This window comes from Lingula anatina, chromosome 2, assembly GCF_051362555.1.
Source record: "Lingula anatina isolate TDL-2025a chromosome 2, LinAna3.0, whole genome shotgun sequence".
In the NCBI taxonomy this organism is placed as follows: Eukaryota; Metazoa; Brachiopoda; class Lingulata; order Lingulida; family Lingulidae; genus Lingula; species Lingula anatina.
In genome coordinates this window covers 39,700,164-39,726,337 of record NC_141768.1, presented here as the reverse complement: position 1 = coordinate 39,726,337, position 26,174 = coordinate 39,700,164, and the positions used below count along the sequence as shown (strand labels likewise).

The following is a 26,174-nucleotide window of genomic DNA, read 5'->3' as shown; positions in this document are numbered from 1 at the left end:
CTAAAAAAGGACCTTTTTGTGCATTAAGATTTAAAATGATTTTTCATATTGCATATAAATGCAGCTGCTGCAATCTTTTACGCGTTTTTCTCCTTCTCTGCCGTTCTGACACGCTCTATTTTTCTTTTTAGCACTATATACATTGTATACATAGGCCATGTCCAAATTCTATGCTGTATGTAGCCCAAATAATTTCGAAAAGGGATTAAAGCAACTAAAACCAAATGATTTTTTTTTTCAATTATACATATATACATATATATTTATTCGCTTGCAGTATGGTTAACGACATGTTTGATTTTATAATAGATCTATATAAATTTTGTTCTAAATCACTTGCAATCCACGCAGACCACTGCATCTATATTTTGGTCAGGTGAGGACTCATTCAAAAGAAAATGTCTCTATCACATGGGTATTTAGGTCTAAGAGCAATCAAGCATTATATGATGATTGACAAATATAGATAAATAAAAATTAGGACCATATACGTTAAACCGACGAACACTCGTTAGAGTTCTTGGAATAGATGTATAAACAACCACCGTCTTCTTAGGCGATTTTGGAATGAAACAGTTTACCCATTTACCCACATCTTTTCCAAAATGAAAAAAATAATAGGTTATGCACACCATCAATTGTGAAGGTAATAAATATATTCGTTCAACAGATTAAGGGGCCGTCATGGCCCTCTGTATTCCCGTCTGATCTCCAACTTGATCAAATGGTGCTGGCGCTGCTATAACAGTGCTATCTGAATGGGTCCGTCTAATCAGAATAACATCGTGACGGGCGTCCGTGGGCGTAAGCGTCCCTGTATCAGGGGGAACGCTTCCCATGACGCCTTGCTGATAGAGCGGTCGAATGACTGCAGGGTCGTAGCCAAGCACCTCCAGTATGGCGTCCACTGTTGAAGTGAGGTTATACTCGAAGGCTTTCATCCTCCTATAATATACAAAAAAAAATCAAATTTAAGTTTAAAGGAAAATTACCTAAAGCAGTATTACCGTGCACTGATATTTACAGCACCAAAGCGATACCTGTATTACAATATAATACGAATAGGAGCAGTTCAGGAGAATTTTTTTATTTAAAACTAAGTAAGGGATGGTTTTTAGTAAATTCATACACAGTAAGTTGATATCAAAGTTTGCTTCGTGGCAACATGACTTTTAAAACTTAGCTGAAAAAAATAATAAATGCGTTTCCGCCGTGCTACAAAATATCTATTTAAGTTTTTATCCTTCTAGATTAGAATGCCTTAAAATATGAAATTAATGTAAGGTTCCATCAACTAATAATCCATATATCCAGAAAGGTTTGTGATCTGAACTATGTAAGTTAGTGTAGCATCCAGTTCAAAGTACAATAGAACTAAGAATAACTTGGTAGATCTTTGACATACTGGTCACGGCTACATACTGTCATATAGGCGACAGGCGACTTGTTCATTGCAAGTTCGCGAACAACATGTAAAGATAGCGGTGTTTAATACCTAGTAAGATGATCTAGCCTAGTGTCCACCTCTGCCCAGGTCAGTTTTTGCCCCTGTGTGTGGTGAGGCTCTGCTGGCACCTGTTGTACGGGCTGTGGCTGTATGACGTAGTCTGACGGCGCTGAGGTCGGATGCAATGGTCCAACGCTTGAAACGCTGGATTTTGGTACCAGAGATGACGAGCTTTCGTGAGAAACACCAAGTGGCAAATCGCCAGACTGATGAGTGAGGGGAACGCCACTGTCCTGCTCCAGTGCTGCCGAGTCGCTGGCAGATATCGGCTGACTTGGAGGAGGAAGAGCCAATACAGGTATATCTGCTTCCTTCTGGGGTGGTTCCTGCAGGGCGCTCGTAAGTATGGCCGGCTGGCTCGTTCGACGTTGCCTCACATGTGCAGGCATGATTAATGATGAGAAAGCCACACCTGTAATATTGAAATAAAGGCATACTGTAACACTCGAAATTAGTGAAAGACCTGTTTAGATATGAACATCAAAAACTAGATGAATACTCACACCAGAAATGAGTCTACTACTGACTGCATTTGCGAATGCCCACCAGAGATACAGAAACTATGCTTGCAAAACTTGTCATGTCCAGATTGAGCTTACTGATTAAGCTCACTGTCAAAGAATGACTAAAACTACTCGCCGAAAAGAAATGCCAAAATCCTTACATAAAGGTACAATAAATGAATAAATACCAGGCACAGAGCTCCGCCTAAACGCATCCCTCTTGGTTTTCTTATTCCGGTACCGACCTACGGTGGCAGTACCTTGAATATCAGTGGATCTTTGCGTGGAGAGCTCGAGTATCTTGGGTTCCTCTTCGTCACTTGACTCTGCAATGGATGCCTGGGTTTTGTCTCTGCTCGTGGAGCGGAGGTGACCTCTTGCGACGCGAGCTGCATGTCGTTCATGAGCGTTCTGGATCTTCTTTCTAACTCCAAATCGTTGTCTTCCAGGAGCACCTTTGGTGAATATAAAACCTGAGTCAAATTTCTATTGTGCGGTACTTAAAATATATAGAATAATGAATATTGATCTTACATTTGTTTCAGAAACAAGATTGCTATGAATTACACGGGTATTTTAGAATGACATAGACGTTCTTAGCGAGTGTTCCACTGGCGTGGCAAATCATGAAAAAATGACAAATGTGCTATCATTGCACTTGTATTGAGATCCACTCTAAGTGTATCGATCAAATAATATAGTTGATGTCTCCAGGTGATGGTTCAAATATCGGGAAAACGGAATAAAAATTCATCCAATTATTAAAACCAACTGGGTATGAAAGAGGACGGTATGAAAAAAGTTGTTCCTACCTCCGCGGGTATCTGCATCCGATGGTCTTCCTCTGCACTGGAGTTTAGGTCTCTTCTGGCGAATGAAACGAAGGGTTTGTTCGTCAAACTTCCCGGATTTTCTCTGCTTTAATAACTGCCCCTGTTAAATATGAAACATGTTTACGATCTGTTCGTTTGTGCATTTGTATTTAGGTTTCATAAACATGTATGACAAACTACTGTTTGTAAATCTACACTGTACAGTGGAGGTATTGGCCCTATGAAAAATACAACAGACTTAAGGGACTTACTTCTCTGCGTAAGGTACTTTGTTAGTTTTTACAATAATGCTCCATAAGCTTGCAAATACATACAATAACGAATAGCCATTTCAAAAAACAAACTCTGTGCCTATACTGAAGACAGAAAGAGCGAATGTTTTTAATATACTTTCGTGCTCTTTCCTTTTACAATTTCTACCATATATTTTAAAGCCACGATTATAATCCCGGTGTTGTTTTCTAAAGAGACAGAAGAAGGCGCCATTTTAAAACAGACCAAAAATGTCCATCATACTATTCCGCTTACCGTGGCACTCGGCTGGATGCGTAACGATAAACGGTGGAAAGTCCTCATTAGATATGAAATACATAGTTTGTCTGACATTTTAAAGAATCATTTCAAAGAACAAAAAGGAACACGCCTACATCGACAGCTGTTGGCATACTACACAACATATAATGACATGCAAGGAACTGCAAGCTTTGGTGGCACATGTACATTTAGAAAGCTTTATCATATTATCATAAAGTACAAATAAATATGACATGGTGCAATTGAGGAGGTATTTGGTAAACTGACGCATTTTGATGAACACATCGGTGTCAAGTAGGTGCAATTATGCAGAAGCTGAGACATTCAATGCAAAGAGGAGATGACAGCAGGGAATTAAATGATGAGTGGAGATGGGTAACAGAACAAGTGGGTGTGAGATACGCGAACACTTAAAGACAAAAATATGCACGTCGATTGTTTTAGAATCAAAGAATATGGTAAAGACGAATTGGATTCTGTGCAGAATGGCGCAAAAGGCGCACTAAATGAGAGCTGATTGTGTTAGAGAAAACGGATGTGACACGTATTGTGCAAAGCAATGACGTACAGCACGGAAAGGTATAATTTACGTTTTAGTTATGGTAGCATAGCAATAGTCCTGTAAATATTTGGATGTTCTTTGTTTTAGAAGATTCCAATTTCTAGTCAGAACCGTGTCACAAAGCACCAATTGACAATGTTTGTAAATATACCGACTTTTTAAATTCATGCTCCAGCGTAAATGTGACAAGATGCTCCATTAAACATCTTACGGACAAACACAATTATATATGAAGTGGAAACAAGTGTTCTATCAAAATAAGATAATTAAAAAATCTACTTACGTCTCTCAGATTAAATGTGACATGGAAGTTTTTAACAAACTTTTTGGTAAATTCTGGGTATGTATTGAGGATTCCTTGCAGCTCATCGATATCAATCTTATTGAGGTCGCAGTAGGACAGAGCCCTGACGCAATAGTTGGACTTGCCCAAGGTGGAAAAGTTACTGGCGTCTTCGCCGAAAATGTCGTCTTTTCCTGTAATAATTAGCATAAATATGGAATCTGTCAAGGAAACCATATGCTCTTAGTCACACAAAAAAGGTGCATAGCCAGTTTTAATAAACGAGAGAGATCATAATGCTAGACTGAGTTTCCATACCTAGATCGATCTAACAGGATCGATCCCGTTCCAAGTGGTTTCTAGCTAAATCGCTTTCAGCTAAAGCGGTCTAGATGTCTGGCACGCCCTAGCAGCTTCAGTAAGCGTGACAGACATCTAAGCCGCTTAAGTTGATTGCAGTTTAGCAGTTTAGTTTGGAGATAGATCGACCCACAGTTAGTGGGATAGGGTCTGGGAATGGTCCCCTTAATGCATGCCGATGTATGATTAAGCCAGCACCGGCCTGTTATCTGCAATCCAAAAGCTGTCAACGCAACTGAAAGTGGTCCCGATAGTAATAACATGTAAAACAAATACATTTCAGTAATTCATTTTCACATTTGATTAAAAAAAGTCAAGGCAGACAAAAAAATAACAAGGCACAGGAGACGGCCATTCCCAAATAACGTTTTAATTCACTTTCTGTTAATGGCATCAGTATGCTTTCATTATTCTGTTAGTGTGATTTAGAAAAGCAAACACGAAAACAGAAAGCAATTGATCGATTTTAGCCAAAAGCCATAAATGATGTATTAAGTGCTGCTATATTTCTGTACTTCTTCATAGAACATGCTAACTTGGTCAGAGCGAATGTATTCACTAACAGAGGATAAAAGACAAACGGTTCCATTAGACTATGGAAAGTATATGCAATTAAGCTCTATTACATTTGCCAATTCCACCATGCCATTTGTATTTGGGCTCATATATATTTGAGTGCGAAGCTCGTAGAGAGCTCATTCTATTGTGGTTCTCTGATATTGAAAGGCATGAAAGAGTCTACTCTATTGTTTTTTTCTAAGCCAGATGAAAGGCCGCTGATTATAGTGCAATTGCTCAGACAGCTTCCTGACTGGCTGAAATTCCCTCACTGACTCGTGCTTATACGTGCCACTGTGTAGCCGGCCAGTGCCCAATTCCAAGCCGGCCAGGATCCCATTCCTATATATAGACACAAAATACGCAAAAATGCGAAAAATACAAAAACCAAATACCACGAAATGCCTTGAAATGCCATCTTAAGATTACTTTAAACTTAAGAAACTTTATTATGCACCCCAAAATACATTTGTCTTCAAGGCAACATGATGTTTGTCTGCCGATCGAGTCAGTACAGTGATTTTTTTCTTTTTTGGCAGCTGCGACGGAAGTAGGCGGACAGTGTGAACGCCCACTTCTTTCCTAACTCAGAATCTGTGAACATATTTCTCCGTTACAAATAAATATTATGTTGAGTTCAAGACAAACGTAATTCGGGGTGCAGAATCAATTGTTTTGACGTTTAAAATAATCTTAATGTGGTATTTCGTTGTATTTCGTGTACTTCACTGTATTTCGGTATTTAGTGACACACCCAAAAAATCAAATTAATAATCGGAATCTTTCACTTGTCTGAAAAATACTTTTAGGCCTACTATAACAGACTTGATAACTTTCACGCTCATTTGAACCAAATGTGCCAAATACTTATACGATCGAAAAAGGCTATATTTACCCAAAATTGCCATTACTATGTCATCTTTCAGGACCTCAATGGATCCTCTTGCTATGAAGTAGATGGAGGTCAATATGTCCCCTGGGTGAATCAGCGTGTCTCCAGGAGGCGCATGCGTAGTGCGAAATTTAAGCGACAATGCTCGAAGACAACCTGTAATTAAATACAAAATTCACAGGAACTTTTTTTTAGTTCCTATCTCAAATTATGCACCAATGGCAACAAGCCAGTGCATGTACTTTTCAATTTTGAAATTCATTTCAGTTCTTGCTCTGAAGTGATAATGTTTTCCACGTATTTTATGGTTCTAGAAAGATTGTTACTGTATTGATCAAATTCAAATAAATTTCGGAATAAAATTTAAATTAATTAAACAGTTTTACTTTTAAACAATAGAGTTGGAGACCCAAAGGCTGACCAAATAAAGCAATATCGTGTGCATTAAATATATGTACAGTATATCCAAAGCGGCAGATGGTTTTATGTGATTTCATCGACATCGATGCAGTAAAATTATCTGCATCGATGGGTCTGCATGGTTGGCCAATACGCAAACAAAGTTTTACCAGGGCTAGCGCCTCGAAATGCTGCGGAACTATTCAGGAGATTCCGGTTAAGATGAAGACATATGTCTGCCTGCAGACAGTCTGGGAAACCTTTCAATACCTATAACATAAGGATATATCATTATGTCATACATCAGGTAAATACAATCCATGGAAAAATATATTTGTTTCTCACAATGTAAAATGTTACGTTTCTCTACAGCGTTGAACAAGCCGAAAATAAGGCATATTTTGCAATTAAAAGGTCAATATTTCACGAGGAAAAACATGTCGCTGATAAAACAGCCATTCCAAAAACTTTCTGTTTAAATGTTATTCTGTTGTTATACTTAGAAAGAATACTCTGAGGATTGAAACAACACGACAAGAAAGGAAGGACATCTCCTTTGTCAAATTGCGATGTTATTAGCGTCCCCACTAACACGCAGTAAAATACGTTCCTGTTCTGTTATAATGAAGACTGCATGGAGATGATAAACCTACGCTTTGCATGTCAATTCCATTGGTGTACGTCCACGAATGCTGGAACGATTCCTGAAGCCTGTTTGCCAACTGTTTAGGGATGTTGTGGAATTTGATAAACTCTTTTATGCTCTCGGAACGCTCATGGAATTCTTCTGTTCCTTGATAAAGTCGCAGCATGATGGAAGAAACGTTTCCAAAGATGGCAGCGCTCATGAGAGCTATGATGAAGAATTGATGAATTCATTAGTATTTCATTATTGCGGGAACATTTGAGCATGATAACATGCAATATTCTTTGACGATACAAAAGGTTCTATTTAGTTCTTCAATAAACTAAACGGAAATCGCCCAAGGTGGTATATCATTTCGAGTCAACTAGAATTCAACGCATTAAGCTAAAGAGCGGCGTTTCTTGGAAAAACGTCCGTCTATTCACCTTATACAATGGTTTGATGGCAATGCTGTAGGTAGTTTGAAACTAACCAAAAAATGACAATCCGTGAAAGAAAAGAAGTTGAATATCTAATTCTTATTACTTTGCAATAGTACGTTGCTTTGCACATACATTATACCTCTGAAAAAAGAAGAAAACATAAGCTTTGTGTATTATTGGAAGAAAGCATTGTTACCCTATAAAATGACTATATACTTGCTCTTATAAGAGCAAGTTGTTATAACAATAACACATATACTTACATCCAACCATCATGGCAAATATAGCGAATATTTTCTCGGCGTTCGTATTTGGCGCTACATTTCCAAATCCAATACTCGTGAGCGTTGTGAGGGTAAAATATAGTGCAGTAATGTATCGAGATGTGATATCTGGGCCACTAGTTGTATCATTTTTTAGATATGGCGTCTGCATTTTATCGGCTAGTGTATCTAGCCATGATATAGGCTCATTTAATGTTGGTCTTTCGACATATCCAATGCCATAAAATATACAAGCCAGCCAGTGGGCAATGAGCGTGAACAGTGCCATCATCAAAAGCAGCACAGCAGCACCGTACTCAGAATACTGGTCCATGCGTCTGGCAACGCGGAGTAATCTCAGCAGTCTCGCGGTTTTTAGAACGCCAGTGATGGTCATGGTCTGAAATTAGACGTTTAGCATGATTAAAACCGTACGGAAAAGAAATTCCAAGGTCTCCTGAAAAATATAAATAATTCTTTCCAAGAAAAAAAGAATTATTTCAAATTTATGAGGAGATGAATATACGATAATGTATTTTAAACAAAAAGTAAAGTTTAAAAAATTACTAAGCCGTTTAACCGATATACAAGTATACTACATGTACTTTGACGTCATTTTGAAGGTATTTCTGCAGCCATTATAATTCACAAAGGTCCAACATAAAGGCGTATTTCAAGCTGTGCTGTCAAACATTGCGATGTTTTCAAGCAGTGGTCAAGGAATCAACTCATATGCATAAAAATTATCGGGCAGTGCTTGTTTATGGTCCATTTTATACTCCATTTTTATTTACTTGCGCGAACCTTTATGTGCTGTCTTGTGTTGGTCCAACTACGTAACTTTTTACTTATGTGTCTAATATGATGATCACATAAAGAAAAGTGCTATTAATGGTTTCATGTGTGTCGATTTGTGCTACGACTCAAATATATTGCTTAAGGGCTTAGTCAGTGTATATCTGAAAATGAAACTTTGACGGGAAATAAAACGCACTCTCAGCTTATACTCACTGCACTGCGATGGCTCAAATCGTCACTTGACATAGCATGCTGAATAATATACGACAGTTTGTCTTAATAAATATATAAATTTCGTAGAAAACTGATGTTTTCGAATAAAATACAGCATACGTTTTTTTTTTCCATTTTTGATCAACGTTGTGATTACAAACTTTCATAGTTCAAAAAATGTAAAAAAAAAAAAAAAACTATGCTAGGACGTTCTTGCCTCATAATTCAAATACAATGCCATTTTGTAACGTAAAAACCTATACTTGGGTGTTCTTGCCTTATATGGTGATTAACTGCTGGGTGGAACTAACACTTTTACATAACACGTCTCTTTCAATGTGATTACTGTGCAATTGCTTTCACCAACGCCAATTTTCTGTTATATAATTTCAGTAAAAGTGCCGAAACTTTGGAGGGCCTGCTCGTTAGAAGTCAGGGAAATTTGTCGCCTTATCAGCGTCAGCAGCATGTGCTTCTTCATATCCAGCTCGATTAATGTCTGGCCATTTAGCTGAGCAAATCGATGCGTCAAATTCAATGTTTGAGTTATAAGCGGCTTATGGGCAACAATTACCTCTTTCCAAAGTGATTCTAGACGAGATTATCTTCCATATGACAATATACATACAATACAACAGATGTAACACAAAAAGCTTGAGGTATAATGAATATTTTTTTAGCTCAAGTTTGCTTTGCTGGGAAGAAGAATATTTTAGTGTGTCAACTTGAGCAAACCACGAGAGAAAAAACGTCTCTTTTGATAAACGTCATATTGGCACTGGCTAAAAAGGGAGGCAATTGTATTTCTATAACCAAGTAAATATTGAATGTTCAATTCTATCCCATTCCAGTATCTGTTTAAGTAAAAGGGTTTCGTATTGACTCCAAGTGTTTTATAGGTCTCAAGAGGAAACGTGATATTAATATCTAACTGCTGATTGTTTTTGAATAATGCACATTGTCCCTCGAGTGTCCGTGTTTTCAGCAAGTTAAACAATCAAACCACTACGTCCTGGGATATTTGCCAAAGTGTAGGTGACCATCTGAAGGCGTGCGAATACTAGTCTATTTTTTATGCTTACTCTCTTCTATTTCGCTGAAGTTGCGATGATATTACAACACAGACATGCTATACCTGGCATTTTCGTATTCGTGTGTTTTACCTTTCTCTTGGAGTAGAATTGCAATATTAAACAATATTTCAACTAACAATATTTGCCCTTTTATTTTCAAAGACAAATTTGAGATATTTTTCAAACACACTTGAGATAAAAAGGGATTGAAAATTACAATTGGCATTTGTCTGTTCTTGATGGGGTCTAGAAGGAGCCATTGTGTGCTTTAAATTTGGTAACCCATCTTGCTGGCTTAATTTAGTAAATCATAAAACATTGTTTGGTATAGTTTCCGAACCAGATGAGGCACCTTCAATGTCGCTTAACGTTGCTCTCAGTCTACAGGGAGTACTTATGTACGAACGCGTAATAGTGTAAGTATGGATTGGGCATGCAGCAATTTTACTTCAGCGTTCCAAATAATTGGCCAGCGGTTGGAAATAGCTGCGTTGGGACTAGAATTGGAGGATTGCATTTGTTAGCTCCATCAACTTACCAAACGGTAAACTTGGCTGGTGAAATAGAACAGTGCGTCTTGATGTTGGAGAAGTATGAATTTAGCGCTATAAGAGATAAACCCAAATATACTGCAGTTGCTATATCAAGAACCTATTGAATCAGTCACGGCTGCCCGTAAAACTTACAGAGGAAACAAAACAATTCACGTTTCGTTTGCAACCCTCTCTCGGTTACACCTCTATCGTGCTGCACAATAGATAGGCTACTGTCTCATGATTTTTCCTCGAAAATGTTTTGTCTAAGCATGAAATTTGATGCCTTTATATATAAATTTTTTATCTTTTTGGTTTTCTTTAAAAAAAGGTATTTTCACAACTCTCCACTGACTTGAGATATTTTAAAATAACTTGTACTTGTAATATGGCAGATGGATAAATTGTTAATGGAATCAATACGTTTGAAGCAAATCGTATAATTGCCTGACAATGTTCCGTCTTATGAGTATTGTGGAGGCAATACCTTACCTGATTTTCCAGCTATTGTTAAATGCTTAAAGCAAAGACAAATTTAATTAAATGTTTCATGCAAGCGCGTGCAATTACGCAAACATGACACATGCATTCAAATATGTAACACTTACATCACTAGTGCCTGAGCCAAACAGAAGCAAGTCAAATGGAATGGCGGCCACGGCATCAATGATAAACCAGCCTTTCAGATAGTTTTTAGCAATTTTCTGTGGGTCGGAGACCACTTCTCCATTGTGGACGTGAGTGGTTCTAAAATTTATTAGAATGTCGGCGATGAACATTATGTCAACCAAGAGGTCGATGATAACCAAAGGTTCAGCTTGAGATTTTCCTGCGTTTCTCTCTCGTGTTTTAGGAGCATGGTTCTGTTGCATCTTTCTTTCGTCCTCGTTTAAGAGAAACGCTACCGTAAACGGCGTAAAGACAGCGGTGTACAATACCAACAGCAAAATGATCCAGTCCCAAACGGCTTTGAACGGCGAATAATGCAATATGATACATTTCCGTGTGCTTCGTTGTCTGGCATCTCGTAATTTATACATTGGGTTATATTCCGAATCTTCGAGGTCATCATCCGTGCTTGGACTCTTGGTTTCAGATGACAATTTACTCTGGCGACGCGTTTTGTCGGATTCCTCTGAATTTTGTCTTGCAGTGTCCTTGCCCCGAAACTGCTTCAGAACCTTCAGCATGATGAACTTGTTTTTCGCCTGCAAAGGTACAAGGGATCAATTAAATTACATTGTATAACTGGCAAATAGCGTATGATACTGGGACGCCTCTCTGCAACAGTCGTCGCTTTAAAGACAACAATGGCAAATTAAAAGTAAATTCACTTCAGACAAGGCATCATTCAGCAGTGCTAAGAATGGCGTTTTCAAAGCTCCACTTCAGATCACTTCAAATCTGTCGATAAAACTTACTGTGTTCGTGGAAAGTGCCACTGCGCTGCATTAGTACATATAACGGTTGTAAATTATTGATATGTCTACGTCCCGTTTCCGGCATTTCAAGATCGCCCCCCCCCCCCTCGGTTGGGGGTTTAATCCCCTGGGTCCAATCCCTGACAGCCGGCTCATTAACACCACATACATGCTATGGTCGAATCTGTTATCTACACTTCCCCGTGTATCCCCAGGGATAATCCGTTGCTATACAACAGCAAAGCAGTTTTTACTGGTTATTTATATGTCATATGCTAGTGGGCACTGACATACATGCAGGCGGTTATTGGTATACTAGTAGCACTTGTACTTTTAAGGTCCCAAGCATATTGGGTTGTAATAAAGGCAATAAGATAATATGTAAATATCAATTTCAGTGTTGGAAAGTGCCTTTTCGATTGGGACTGTAATACTGCAACTCAACATTGACTTTAACAAAGGTTAGCCGCGCTTAGAGGATAGTTCAATGAGATGCCAGTGTAGCGTTTGCTTCAAGTAGATAACTCAGCAGCTTTTGAAGTGTCAAGGCATTATGCGGATCAATTATGATCTTATGTTCTCAGAGTTTTGATAGAGGCTTAAACTATCGACATGAACGGGCTTCACACACCGTTACTACTGATCCTGGACTGGACTATTTTATGCACTTGACAAGTGCTAAGTTAGACGGGTGAATTTTTTGAAATGGATAAAGAAACAATGTAAGAATATCGTAATATAACATTGCTCCTACTCACGCGGTATGACCATCACAAGATGTAATTTCGTTACAAGACCATCCTGTCCATTAGAAATGGCACTTGCATCCTTATAATAAACTAGCTCAGGGGACTATGGAACTTCAAGGCCACACCTTGAAAATGTCAATGTGTGAAAAATGAAAAGTTTACACGCACGCACACGCACGCACACGTACACGCACACAGACACAATACAGCCACATAGTCTCTGTCTATAGATCTAGAAAGTCATCTTGCAACTTTTTTTTTTGGGGGGGGGGGGAAGGGGATGCATAATCTATTTATTATTTTATACACGAATATCAATATTGATGGTAAATAAGGACAAAGCCGATTTTTTTAGGGAAATCTTTGGAAATAGTATATGCGACAAAGGAACACCAAAAGGAAGATGTGAATAAGCTATACTGTACATAACTAGGAGAAAACGGACAGCTTAAGACGAATTTAGCAAAAACCCATACTAAAGAGTTTAAGGTCACAGTAGCTATTGGACACAATACAACGACAAGCTACCGATATGCCGCTATCCATATGGTTATAAATTTCATTTGCAATGGATAACTAGGTGGTATATAATGCGTATAGATAGATAGATAGATAGATAGATAGATAGATAGATTTAGTCGTGTGTGCATTTGTGTTAAAGTGCGTTCGAATATGCTTTCGGGTGTGTGCATGCATTCTTGTAGGTGCGTCTAGTTAAGTTAAGTGTGTGTGTGTCTGAGTGTGTGTGTGTGTGTGTCTGTCTGTGTGTGTGTGTGTGTGTGTGTGTGAGAGAGAGAGAGAGAGAGAGAGAGAGAGAGTCCGCAATGACATTTGTTATTTCAAGGTTGTATGCTCCTCCACATGACTAGTGGGCAATAACCTCCGACAACAGTCCGCTCTCCAGTCTCATTGATCATCAAGATGTATTCAAACAGAACCACTGCGACATTTACCTAATCGATTAATAACGAAGGACAATATTATTCCTAGTGTTTAGCTGGCTTCTTTAGTAGCCACTGACACTATACATCTTTATTGTCATGGAACGTTGACTCCTTGTTAACGTAGAAACCCCTACTTTTAAGATATGAGAATTTAGAATTGTATTAAACAAGATTGTAAAAAAACTACATATATATATATTTAAAAATATAAATGCAAGTATTTCCCCTTTAATTGACATTGAAAGAAAAACGTTTAACTAGAAATCATGGAAATAGCACGACATTCATATGTCTTCATCATTGATGCAGAATAGATAACACTACACCAAGCATACCGCATCATTGTCACATGCATCTTACCCTGTTCTCGTGCGCTTAACTCTTCTCTCGAAAACCCCCTTATAGTCCAATCTGAACAATCAGCTTACTTGGAACAAACAGGCCATTAAGACCGTTGAAAACTCCTCAATGTCCTATTTTCAATCTTAGATCGATATAGAACCTTTCGCCGATTCCGTTCTCCGTCCCCGTTGCCTGAGGAGACAGAAGCGGTGGTCGACGCCCTTAAGTATCATGTCCATGAAAAAATCATATTGCCGCACATTGACTTACAAACCGTATGTTGCGATATGTTTTCTTGTTGAAAATTTCAAATTTAAAGAGTAATAAGAAAAAAAAAACCTTAATAAAAGAATAAAATCAACTTTGCCAGAATGATGCTGGTAATGTTATTATCGTCTTTAAAATCCGATCAGGCAATTTGTCTTCTTAAGTCTTTGCCAATTTGTAAAACCATCAATATGATCCTGTAAATCTACAGATGAATAAAATACGTTAATGCTGTTTTATCAAGCAATGACTCAAAAGCAGTGTCCCAAACAAATCTGCTCGATACGCGCTGAGTTAAATTAGTAGTTGAATAGCGCCTAAGCCAATAATGTTGTATAACGAAGCATGGCTCTGTTCGTAATGAAATCAAGATTCTGTGTAGTGGCTTGAGTGCAACATCGATACCACAGCAGTCCCGTCTCCTCAGAGCATGGCGCGGAGCCAGTCATTGATCAAACGCCTGCAGCGTGCGCAGCCGAATTGATTTCGGATAAAGATCTCTGTAGTGCCTAATTAAACCACTATGAAACAAAAACAATATACAACATAATTTGTAGTAACAATGGAGTCTAAAAAAGATGAAAAATCACCAGCCGGTAGGATAGTAAGTCCAAATAGGCCTATCCCGGATTATTAACGCATATAGCCTACGTTTAACCGCGAGGCTTGAAATAACCTTAAATGATGATGATGAATGGTTCCAAGGATGTAGCATGACAGTAAATTTACATGATATTTAGAAGAATTTGTCTTGTTTCTAAAAGCAGTTTTTGTGTTTATTAAAATTGGGGTTTATGTACAGTAGAATTGTGATAATAATTATATGTTTATAATGTTTATTGAATATTTATAAGCACATGTTACAAAGGACATGACCAAACGTGCCAGTATTTGTTGAGATTATGCAATAAAAAGACAAAGGATATGTATTGCATACTTCCTCATGTATGTATTTCAAAGTAAGCTATAGAATATATGTAACTTTTTTCTATTCCAATTTGTAACATGGAACAATGTTAGGCAAGATAATTGTGAAACTTCTTTCTTTGAAGTAAGATATAAGATTCCACATCCATAATTGGGAATCTTGTGATTCCTTTATCTGAAAATTTCTCCAATCTATCAGTGTATGCCAGTTATGAGATTGAAAAGAAGAGAAAATAGCTTTTTTTCACAGCCTTTATCAAGACATTGACTAAAAAAATGAAATACCGATCCATCTTCCAGAAAAAAAAAATCAGTTCTGAAGTGAATCTCCCGTGATCTTTGAACTGGCGTCAGTCGGACTGTCGATCTGCAGCGTTTTGCGACCTATAGGGCTATTACTCAAACAGTGTGGTGCCATATCCAATACCCACTGGCCTATGCTCTATTAGATTTTCTTCCAATTAAGATTTATGAAGCAGTTCAAAATGGAAAGTAAATTTCATTATCTAGTTTCATTAAAGGGCGAAGTGAGCGCGTCTCTCGAAGGAGACAGCAAGTACTGTGAACCACAGTCGACATTAAACCCACTCTTGTAAGAAGCTCAATACACACGGAAAACGCATGGATGTGGGTATATGTGCATGCTTTTATATAGGATGGAATTCCATTTTGGTTCTATATGACATTTGGAACAGTTTAATTATAAATGATTACGAGTTCAGATCGCTTAACCATATTGAAATTTGCTAAGATCCAATTAATGTATTCTAGATTTGTATTACGACAGACTGAAAACAAGAAATCCCCTGGTTTGTTAATTGTTACAGATATAGTCAGTATTAACAAGGCGTAAAATACGGCGGGTGTAGTGCTCCAACTCTTTCAGCAACAGAACAAAAGATCCAGGATCCAGTCGGTGCCTAATTCTACACCATTTCTAAAATCATCATGGCAACGAGGGGTTAGGGCGGGATCTCCGCCCCGTCTGGGAATCACATTATTTGCATTATTTGAAAAACAATGACCTGTTCCCAGAGAGAAACGCCGAAAAACTTTTGATAATACATAATTACAAACAGTAGGTTCCCCTATAATATGATTTTAGTACCTTCCGCAACTGCGCCATTAATTTTCTATGCACGTTATTGATCGCTGTTAACACTGGCTGTAAAAAAACATTTTCACCTTCACGAACCGACATTCGGTAGATGTGTCTGTTACACAACTAGATGCATTGCCTATTTTATCATGGCAGCCTTGCTTTATCTAACATGACAAAACACCTTTATATTCTTAGGACCCAATTATTCTTAAGATTAGAAAGCACTTACCAGTGATTTCAATAGAAGATCACAGACAGATCATTTGTGGTTTTCAACGCATCCACAACAGACGAACCCCAATGTCCGATGGCAACTTTCAACCAAAAAACCAATATGATAAATTACTCCACTACAACTGTCAGCTCAACAGACAATTGCTTCGGTGTCACAATTGGTCCCAGGACACAAGGCAAACAACACGACATATAAAATCAATGGGTTAAATGACAGATATATACATTACCTCGACAACGCACTGCATCACTGCTACCGGCCTAATGTAGGGAAAATAAACTTTGTTAATAAACGTGTAATATCATCCTGATGGTGACTCTGGCCAGCCTAAGGTAACGTTCTAGAACATACACCGTAACATGGCCTCACTGTGGGTAGATCTCTTTTAGGGGGAGGGGGGGTCCTGAGGCTGAGAACACTCCATTTTATCATTTTAAACATATCTACCCTGTGAAATAAAGAAAACGTTAAATGCAAATTCAATTATGCCGGATCTGAAGCCGTATTTTTATATTTATCATGTTCTTACCCGGGTCACAGCGTAACCTAAAATAAACGTACATTAATTCATCATATGGTTTGATTTTTCAGCACGGCGCTGCCCAGCAGTTGTTTCTCTAAGGTAATGAAAATCAGTGTTTGTTATGGAAAGGTGAAGCAGGTTTCTATTTCACCGGTGATTGAACTTGTTTTTAAAACGAAAGAAACAAACGAGCTTTGATACCAGCCCCACCGGATTGCTAACCCCGAGATGTTCCATTGGATAATCATATTAAGCTCATCAAAGTGTTTATGGTGATTTATTTCCGTTTTGACTAACAATTTGTCTCTACGTGAATGATGAGATAAATGTGCTCAACGGTTAACGTATTTTTGAAAAAGTTCCTCTTAAAGTGTGAAGATTATTTTAATGTTTTTTTTTCAGAATTTTGGTAAATAAAATCAATATGAATACCATATTTTCTTGCATGTAGGTGCTTAGATGACATACTAGAAGATCCTCATAAAGATATGAAAATCCCAACCACAAAATCTTACTTTTGAGACCGGTGATAGCACGTTGAATAATATGTGCTTTATCTTCATACGTATGAGCAATAAAACTCACTTGACGCAAATTTGTTCCTCGCTGTAGTGTTGGTCAAAGAAAAATGTATAGATTACATTGTGATAGTTGAGGAAATGCAGTGTGATTGCGATAGTTGAGGCGGTTGTGCATTGTTCTGTGACGCCGACTTATTGAAAAGCGTAAGCGGTATGCCTGCTGCCCGTGACATGGATGAGAAAAATAATACTATAATCCTCTTACTGGAGGAGGCGAAACAACTCATTTGTTAATTATTTTTAAATGTTTATCACAGGGCTCTGCACATTCCTCTTGAAAAGCCCGTTTTACCGACAAAAATGATTCTAAAGCTTTGTCAAAAAAGCGATATTCACATATATTCACAGGGAATGAAACTAAAAAATCGGTTTTCAGTACATTTATTTCCCATTAAGTGTAATAGCCTAATGTGAAATAATTATTCTATTTGGTGCAGCATTATCTTCGAAGGTATTTGAACATTTGTACAGAAGATGTATCCTAAACCAGGAATCTGGTTATAACTCAAGATTAGAGAAAAACAGATTTAGCCTTAATTTTGAAATCGGATTTGAATGGAGAATTGTGTTCCAGGAAATGAAAGTGCTATTACTCAGATGGCACAAGAGAATCGTTAAATTACATAATATAACAGCCGATAGAAATGTTACACAATTTTGACACTGTGTATCGAAGCATGATCAAACTAATAATTCAGCATCAACAAGACCCTTTGCACGGGAATAATCTGTTTCATTGCTATATCATTGCTGTAACGTAAAAAGAAATGGACCCAATGAGATAAAGTGAATTGAATAAATATGATTAAATCTTTTGTTCCTGTCGTGTAATGGTAAAATGGTGATTTATTTTTGTGTCAAAATTAAAGAGATTGGGAAATTATCAACAATGTGAGTAAGATATGCCGTTGTAGGCCTACCGTTTTAACTATATTCCTTTGCTTGCTTTAGCAGCGAAGATCATTGGAATGACAACAGGTGTGGAGACAAGTCATTGAAAGAAAGGAGAATAGCAGTTTGGACGACTTACATTAAGAAACTGTTTTTTTAACATATCTATATACAGTGCTTGCGAGGAGAGGAGAAGTGAGACTGATGTTTTAAGTGGTGGTCAAAAACGCCAGCAATATTCGCTCGGATTATTCTCTCGAACCACAGTTAACATACTTTATCTTTACGCTTAGTTTGGAGGGAAGGTGGAAAAGCAGTCTTTCTTAGCTCATACCAATAGAATATGTCATAAGTTTTCTCTTCAGATGAAGCACGCTAAATGTAATATTAAAAGACTCATAACCATATGACATAAGGCTAGTGAAAATAATGTGAAATAAATTTTGTTTCATTTTGAATAGTTGACGCCAATAATACGCAAAGTTCCAATATAGGCAGCCTTAAGGTCAGTGCCAAGCCCAGTTTTGATAAGAACGGTGAAGTTTAGTTGTGAATTTTTGCATAAAGATTGCCATTTGTGCATTATTCTGAGCAGGGTAACTGCGTCGAGTTATGCCACCACCAAAAATGACTCAACTAAAGATAGCGTACTTGCAAATTAAGTGATATACTAACCAGTGTCCTTGGTATACATGGTGTATGTGCCTTTACATGATGTGATACGAATATAGGCCACGTTTACAAACAGTTGATCAAATATGGCGTGTACTTGTCAATGGATTCCCGACCCCAACGCGCGACGTCCTAGCAGGGGCATGCTTTCAGGTGGGTGGCGCCATATTTGATCCGCAGACTAGTTGGACCGGATCAACTGGTTGTGAACGAGGTCATAAACTTTCTATGGTACAGACTGTCGACATTCATGTTTTACAAAGGGTATTTAAGGTAAGCATACCCAGTGTGATTCAGACTCATCCACTAGAGTGTTAGAAATCGAATTATAATCCCTGAACTAAGCACGCTCAGCTGTTTCCATGATAAATAAATCGCAATGAAACCTGAAAATGTAGGCCAGAAGAAGACATCCATTACCATGTTTTGTTCAATGCATAATAAGGCTAGATAAATAAAGGGAGTCAAGATGCATAATTATTTGTGATATTCTAACCGTAACTTGCAAAAACGTTTGGCTTACTGAAATCGTTTTCTTGCTCGTTGTTTGACTTCCACAGAAGTAAATTATTATCTGATAATGACATTACGACGCAAGATTTCTTTCTAGCATTGTTCATTTACATAGTGCAAAAAACACATCATTTTCGTCAGGTTTTGGTGTAGCAGAAAAAGAATCCAACATTAATTCTCTTACACAGTTATAGACTTAATGTTAGAATCAGTGCGCCGTTTTCCTAAGGCTATTACAATATTCATAAAAACATGGTTTTGCGCTTATCCCTTTTAAAGAAAGGATATCCCAGACATTACCCGAGGATTCAAAATGCACAGAAAGGCTGGTTATTTTGTAATGGTTTCCGATAAAATATGCAGGTAAACTCCGAGAAGCGAAAAATGTTAAAATTGCAAGCCTGTCCTTTTATTTTAAGATAAAACGAACGGACGCAAAGACGGACGAATTAGATGTTGGACAAACGTTTGATCTACTAAATGGACAGACGACTGATTTTTAAAATTTTTCTTCCTGATGAAGTATTTATCTCATTATTCTCCACATTAAAAGAAATCTGTGGCTTAAGAATCGCTTTCTCAATACAGCAACTTTGCAACGAGACGTTATTGAGGTCATTATCCAATAAGTGCCAGAAATAATGACATTATGATTACATTTGCGTGAGAAAAAAAGATTTCTCATCGTGCCCGGTGTGCCTGCCTGGCACTCAATTCGCAGTCTACAATAACTGACTCACGGAAGACCAATATAACAAATTCCTCTAGGAGGATTTTTCACCGGTGATCTTTCATATAATGTGCGAAGCAACTTAAAATCGATAAATTTGCAAAATTAATCAGCACCCGATCAGTGCATTGCCACGAAAACGTGGGAGTAATGAATCCATTGCACTTAATCTTAACATGCTGTGAATCCTTGTTCTTATCCACTTTGCGAGTGACGATGAAACACGTACAGCTTTATACGTGGCATCTTAGTCGTTCAGTCATCACTGCATACAGATATCATATCGGTGTGGTTTGGCAGGCATATGGCAATACATTGATTATGTGACATATACTAAGTACCCAGTCATTCAGATATCACGTACAATCTAAAGCTTAGACAGAGAAACGAGTTCACGCGAGCAAATTTGAAGCTTATTTGGCACATTTGAGCAAAAAACAAAGTTGATAAATCATAATAGATTGTATTTTCTAAACACTAATCTGATTTTACGTCTTCATTTTTTTAAATAAACATTTTTTTTCAAAATTACATTTTAAAATATGTCAGCGGACATTGTAACATTAAGCTAGTGTCCTTTACTGAGTTGTTTACAAAATTTTTAATTGTTTACGGGTAACAAATAAATCATTTGCTATTATGTCTATGAGACGCCCACGTTTAATCACAAAATATTTCAAGAATTGCATTCAACTGGTGCCTGCTTTTTCTTTTCTAGAACTTCGCAATATAATACTGAAATGAACCAAATGATAATCTATCATTTAGTTTGTCTATGCAATTTGAGGTTATTTAGACTCGATCGACCTTCCCATGTACAACCTCTAGTCCATTTATCTTACTCCACCTCAAGACACCTCCTTATAACTGCGAGGTCTTAGTGATAGAAGACATTGCTAATGTTCTGGCCGGTATGGCAATGTCTAGAGACATAAATGGTTTCAAATATGTTCCTTGGGGCGGGATTATGAGAATATGGCATCGTAAGCAATCGATCATTGCACACGGATACCATGTCTAATCATAGGAGACTGGAAACCGTTGTTCTATTCGATGTTCGATCAGGGTCTTCACAGAGCTGTGTTTTTGCATCCTTCTTAGAGATCCCAATTCCTGGCAACACAGCCCCGATACCATGCATATGCTAACAAGGCTATTATATGATTATGATCCAATTCCATTTATATTTCAATCATTTGTCTTAATTTTCATACCGGACATAGAAATGCATGAGCACATTGGATTTTTCCCCATTACTGGCAATGTTTCCTCAGCAGTGGTATTATCATGAAATCGTGTCATTCATCTTCTTGTAGTCTGTCTGTCTGTCTAACATGGTAACAGCACAAGATGTGCGCCGACATAGGTTACATTTCAATACATTTCTTTCTTCGACAAGAATGTTGCGACCTCATTAACAGTTTTAAAAAGTTTTTGGTTATATTTCGAAGACGCATTCAATGCTCTTGTTCATGTCCACCATAACCTTCTAATTTTTATTTCCTGCCTAAATTGTTACAGTCAGATATGCTGTACTGTCATATTCAGTCAAGTTCTTGATCGAAATGTCATGCTGGGTAACAAGCAAAAAGATGACATTGTTTACGACACGCAGCAGCCTTTCAAGATGTGAAGAGAGGTCAAGAAGAATTCTATGCGTCTTATGTAATGATTATATATAAAAAGAAATAAAAAGATAAATTAGAATAAAAAGAAATCTAAATGTTTGGAAAATTGAGGTTTGAATCTAATACTGTACTGCACTGTTCGCCTAAACGTGCCTGGAATCCATTTGGCCAAAAATTCGATTTCATTTTGGCCATCCGTACACAGAAGAACGTATTTTAAGAGAATGTACTTTTGAAGATATATATCTACTCTTGGGCCGTTAGTTAAATCGATTTTACCGGAACAACTGAGATGGCAGATAATGAAGCGTCTAAGTCTATATTTAAGAGAGCACCGTCGCATTTTTTTTCTTTTTTTAACATTCCCTCGTTTGAAGATAAGTTCGATATTTTTTGACTTTATGTTTATACAAGCATAACCTCTATCAAACAGTGATACTGATTCTATGGAATTTCCCAGACCGCTTCGTGTGCATTTGTCATTGATCTCTAACCCCGAGTACATTAAGTAGACAGAAGTCTCTTGAAAATATATTGATGAAACGCATTTGATGATTGCACACTGAATTAACCCCGTTATGTAAGTGCGTTTTAGATCTGTTTGAAAACGTGTTGCACGAAAAGCAGAACGGCAATGACCAGACGTTGAGAACATATACATCTGTTGTACCTCAAAGAGCCATAGTCGTGGCGGTGCTGGGATGTCTGGTCGACTACAGTACTTGCACTGAAAAGTCGATCGTTGTTAAAAGATTCTTCTTTTCAATTTGTTCAAAAAGGGTAAATGGCAGTAGATGTTTTCAGTCATTTTTACTGGAATACAATGTAAGTGTGGTTCTATGAAAAAATACACAAGCGCAAACATGCGCGCGAGTTTGCACGCCGTTTAATAAGTAGACCGAATCATTCCAGTTTAATCTCGATCGCGAATCCATAGCATTCACCCTGGAGGTCTCCATCACACACGGCTAAGTGCTTCTAAATTCTTCTCAGAACGTCAACACCCCGCGTTCTCAAGTCGAGATATTCAATTAGACACAGGTCTATTGATCAGATAGTGACAGCTGTAGATTTAGACCCCGGGATATTCCTTCACTACTTGTTAAAATTGCAAAGACAAATGAGTCAATGATGGTTTAGAGTTTTTGGCTGTCGCTCTCATTTTGTCTTTTCCAAAACATCCGTATTTTTCTTGTCGGTGGCAGCTGAAATACCATTAATTGCAGAAATATGGAAACTATTTTTTAAAAAACTTTTCGGTCTGAAAAGGTATTCGCCATCTTAATGTTCTTGAATGCAATAAAACACTGACAAACTATCTCCCCCTGGAGTAAATCATAAATGGGCATCAGTTGGTAACCAGCCGAAGCAATGACGTAGCTTTTGGCAAACAAATTGAAAGTGGAAGTCGCTTGGATTGCACTATGGTTGTTGAAGTCCTTCGGTGATGATTTTTTTGTAATTGACGACAAGAAGGAGAGGGAGTCGGTATTGGAGTTGGGTGTCATTCAAGCGCCTAGACTCCGAGATATGGTCAGCATAGACCTCGTAACCTCGTACTACTGACAGTTTTCTGGTCACCCCATAATTTTGACCAGAAATAATAAGCTCGTCTCGTACGATAGTATATGAGCCATCATTAATTATTATTTAGACAATCCCGCTGCTCACGAAACCAATTTTAATGAATATTGCAAACATGATGGCGTTGCACTGAAATTTCCCTCTGGACCATGCGATCTCTCTCAGCTCATTACTATCTGGGCATCATACTGAAAGAGGTTGAAAGTTAAACCATGCTTGAATATGAGGTATTGCTGCGGGTTGTTTCATGCATATATGTATATATGCCTTACATGGTATGTCTAATTTGTAGACAGATTTCCCAAAGGAAACATACTTGAAACTTTCTTCCTTGTGTTTCCACAGTCTTTCAATGATTCAAAGCATAAACATTCCTCTCGGTTTGAATTTGTATCAATCAAATACTGGCGACTTAACAAAATGATGGCTTACATAAGTTCACCACAAAATGCAAATTTACTGAAGATCTTGCTTGTCATGAAAGAATGAGGACGTTGTTTTCAAAAGAAGGCTCTTGATCAGCTGCTGTTGTGAAAATTTTACGTGGATTCAAATACATTGCACCACCGTTCCCAAACATCAACTTTGTAAAAGTATGCAATATATTATGATAGGCAACTGTGATTTAAATTTCATTCAATTCATTTCTCAGCTTTCAGTGTTCTCCATCTGAAAAAAAGAATCATTAATCTAGGTATTCTAACCAGTCGAGCCTTGAACCAAAAAAGACATTCATACAAATACACCATGCTTGTGTCCTGGTTTGATACTTCCGGTCATAGCCTTAACCCCATTCGGAGCCTTGACAACGACAACTATAGAAGACAATAGTGCCATTATGTTTAGAATAAACGGTATCTGATATGACATGAGAAGCCGGAGTCGATCGATACTAAGTAGATGTTTTAGGATAGCGGTATTGGAAAATAAGGCACTGTTCTTTCGCATGGTTTGTGACGCCCTTCTAACTCATTAATAACGCTACGAACGTGTTACCATTAGTTGCATGTTGTGTGCTTTTAACTTTTATATCTTGCATTTTGGACACTGTTTGAATATTACAATAGAGATTTTTACAAGGCTAATTACGCAACGTTACCATCAAGAACACAATAGAATCGAGGCAATACCATTCCAACAAGCGGAATACTGTTTTCTATATAATATCAACATGCAATTGCATGATAAATACTTGCACAATTGTTTAATCACTTGAAGACAAATGCTTATGACATTTATAGTTATATCAACTAGCCTTATACTAAAATAAATACAAGAGACAAGCAGCAAACACAGACTCAGGACTTTGGCGTCCGAATCCTCGTCATCAGAGGTAATTTGTCTATCAAGTGGACTGGACGCCGAGTGTGACCTTTTCAATTATGCTCTTGACAATTAAAAATGCCATGAAGTGTGGATAACAGGTTTAGAAAAAAAAATGTAATGGATTACTTATCTACCCACGTTACATCAGGAAATTGTGCCCTTTACAATATCTGTGAGGATGTTAGATGTCGCATGTTGTTTTGATCGTCACTTCGTAAGTATGCAAACTTGTATGTGGAGCATTATTCACCAGAAAAATACCAGCCTGAGGGCTGCATCGTATTAATGAAATTAAGACCGTTTATTGTCTTCGAGTTAACTGATCCTTTCCTGAAATAAAATCTCCCAAGGCGTGTGAATGGCCCTTGAAGTAAGCTCGATAATTCTCTATCACAGACAATATATTCACCTGCATTGATGGTTCTCATGCCTACCTTTTGAATAAAAAACGCTCTGGTTCCACCATTGGCAATCTGCGTCGTAGGGGTCGTAGCTTTGGACCCCTCCGCGGCTTTTGGCCCGGGGACACGCTCTGGGGCGTCTTCTTCCTTCGGTGACGGCATATCAGCAGTCTTGTGGCTAAGCAGTAGAATTCACACTCTGAGCTCCGTTTGTTTTTACCTGTGCCAGTGATCCGTTACTGTTCCATATGCAATGTATTAAGTTCGTGTCGTATTGATCCTGCTGTGAGCGACTGCCTGACGTGCCAGAGTAAAGCAGGCCGCGGTAGTCTAGAATACACAACCTGCTCACTGTGCTACGTCTGAACGGGTTTAGTGCTCCAGCTATCTACTTCTCATTTCAAGTAACCTCTTTCAGAAAGATTCCTTGCGTAAGGTCTCGCATCTCACGGGATTCCAAGTTTCTAGGGACATAATTATAGGTTGTTAGAAATGAAGAATTGATTAAGATGGCTTTAGTGCTTGTATGTTGTCTATGACGTTGGAATAAACGAAGCCAAGATATTCTGACAAAAATATCAATTCTTTTTTTTCTGTCCATTAATGGGTCTATTGACTCGTAAATTACGTTCAGGCTCGTAAAGCATAGTGAGGATTATTGCCTACCACCGACGGTTCCGCACATTAGAAGTCCCTTTTATAACTTCCTGCTCGGCTTTGACCACTTTGAGTAGCAGGGATATTAACTCTGATGAACCAGTGCATTGTATCGGCCGTCGTATTGTCTCTAATGCTGAAAGAATTGTCTCCCTTGAGACAGTTGCAATCGGCATCATTTTTTCAGACCACATGAAGATGAGATTAAAAAAAAAAAAGAGCTGAAAAAATGTATCGTCATTTGCTCAACACCATTTTTACTGATGTATTCTCGTTGTTGCTAACATACAGAAGATCTCATT

At 37.9% G+C, this 26,174-nt stretch overlaps 1 protein-coding gene across 5 annotated transcripts; it reads right to left on the bottom strand.

Annotated features, from left to right (window-relative positions):
* Nucleotides 1–184: 184 nt before the first annotated feature.
* Nucleotides 185–25,756, bottom strand: LOC106173616 (potassium voltage-gated channel unc-103-like). Of its 5 annotated transcripts, none has more exons than XM_013554787.2 (12): nt 25,249–25,756; nt 10,988–11,587; nt 7,763–8,162; nt 7,085–7,284; nt 6,602–6,701; nt 6,036–6,188; nt 4,223–4,416; nt 3,372–3,383; nt 2,823–2,943; nt 2,199–2,465; nt 1,496–1,919; nt 185–945 (listed from the first exon to the last, which is right to left on the bottom strand). In XM_013554787.2, the coding sequence occupies exons 1-12, from the start codon at nt 25,375–25,377 to the stop codon at nt 672–674; spliced, it is 2,874 nt and encodes a 957-aa protein (XP_013410241.2). In that variant the 5' UTR covers nt 25,378–25,756; the 3' UTR covers nt 185–671. The 5 variants fall into 5 exon arrangements, with proteins under 5 accessions (XP_013410241.2, XP_013410244.2, XP_013410243.2 ...); XM_013554790.2 differs by lacking the exon at nt 25,249–25,756 and adding an exon at nt 16,361–16,458 and having other exon boundaries at nt 186–945; XM_013554789.2 differs by lacking the exon at nt 25,249–25,756 and adding an exon at nt 13,854–14,006 and having other exon boundaries at nt 186–945.
* Nucleotides 25,757–26,174: the final 418 nt, after the last annotated feature.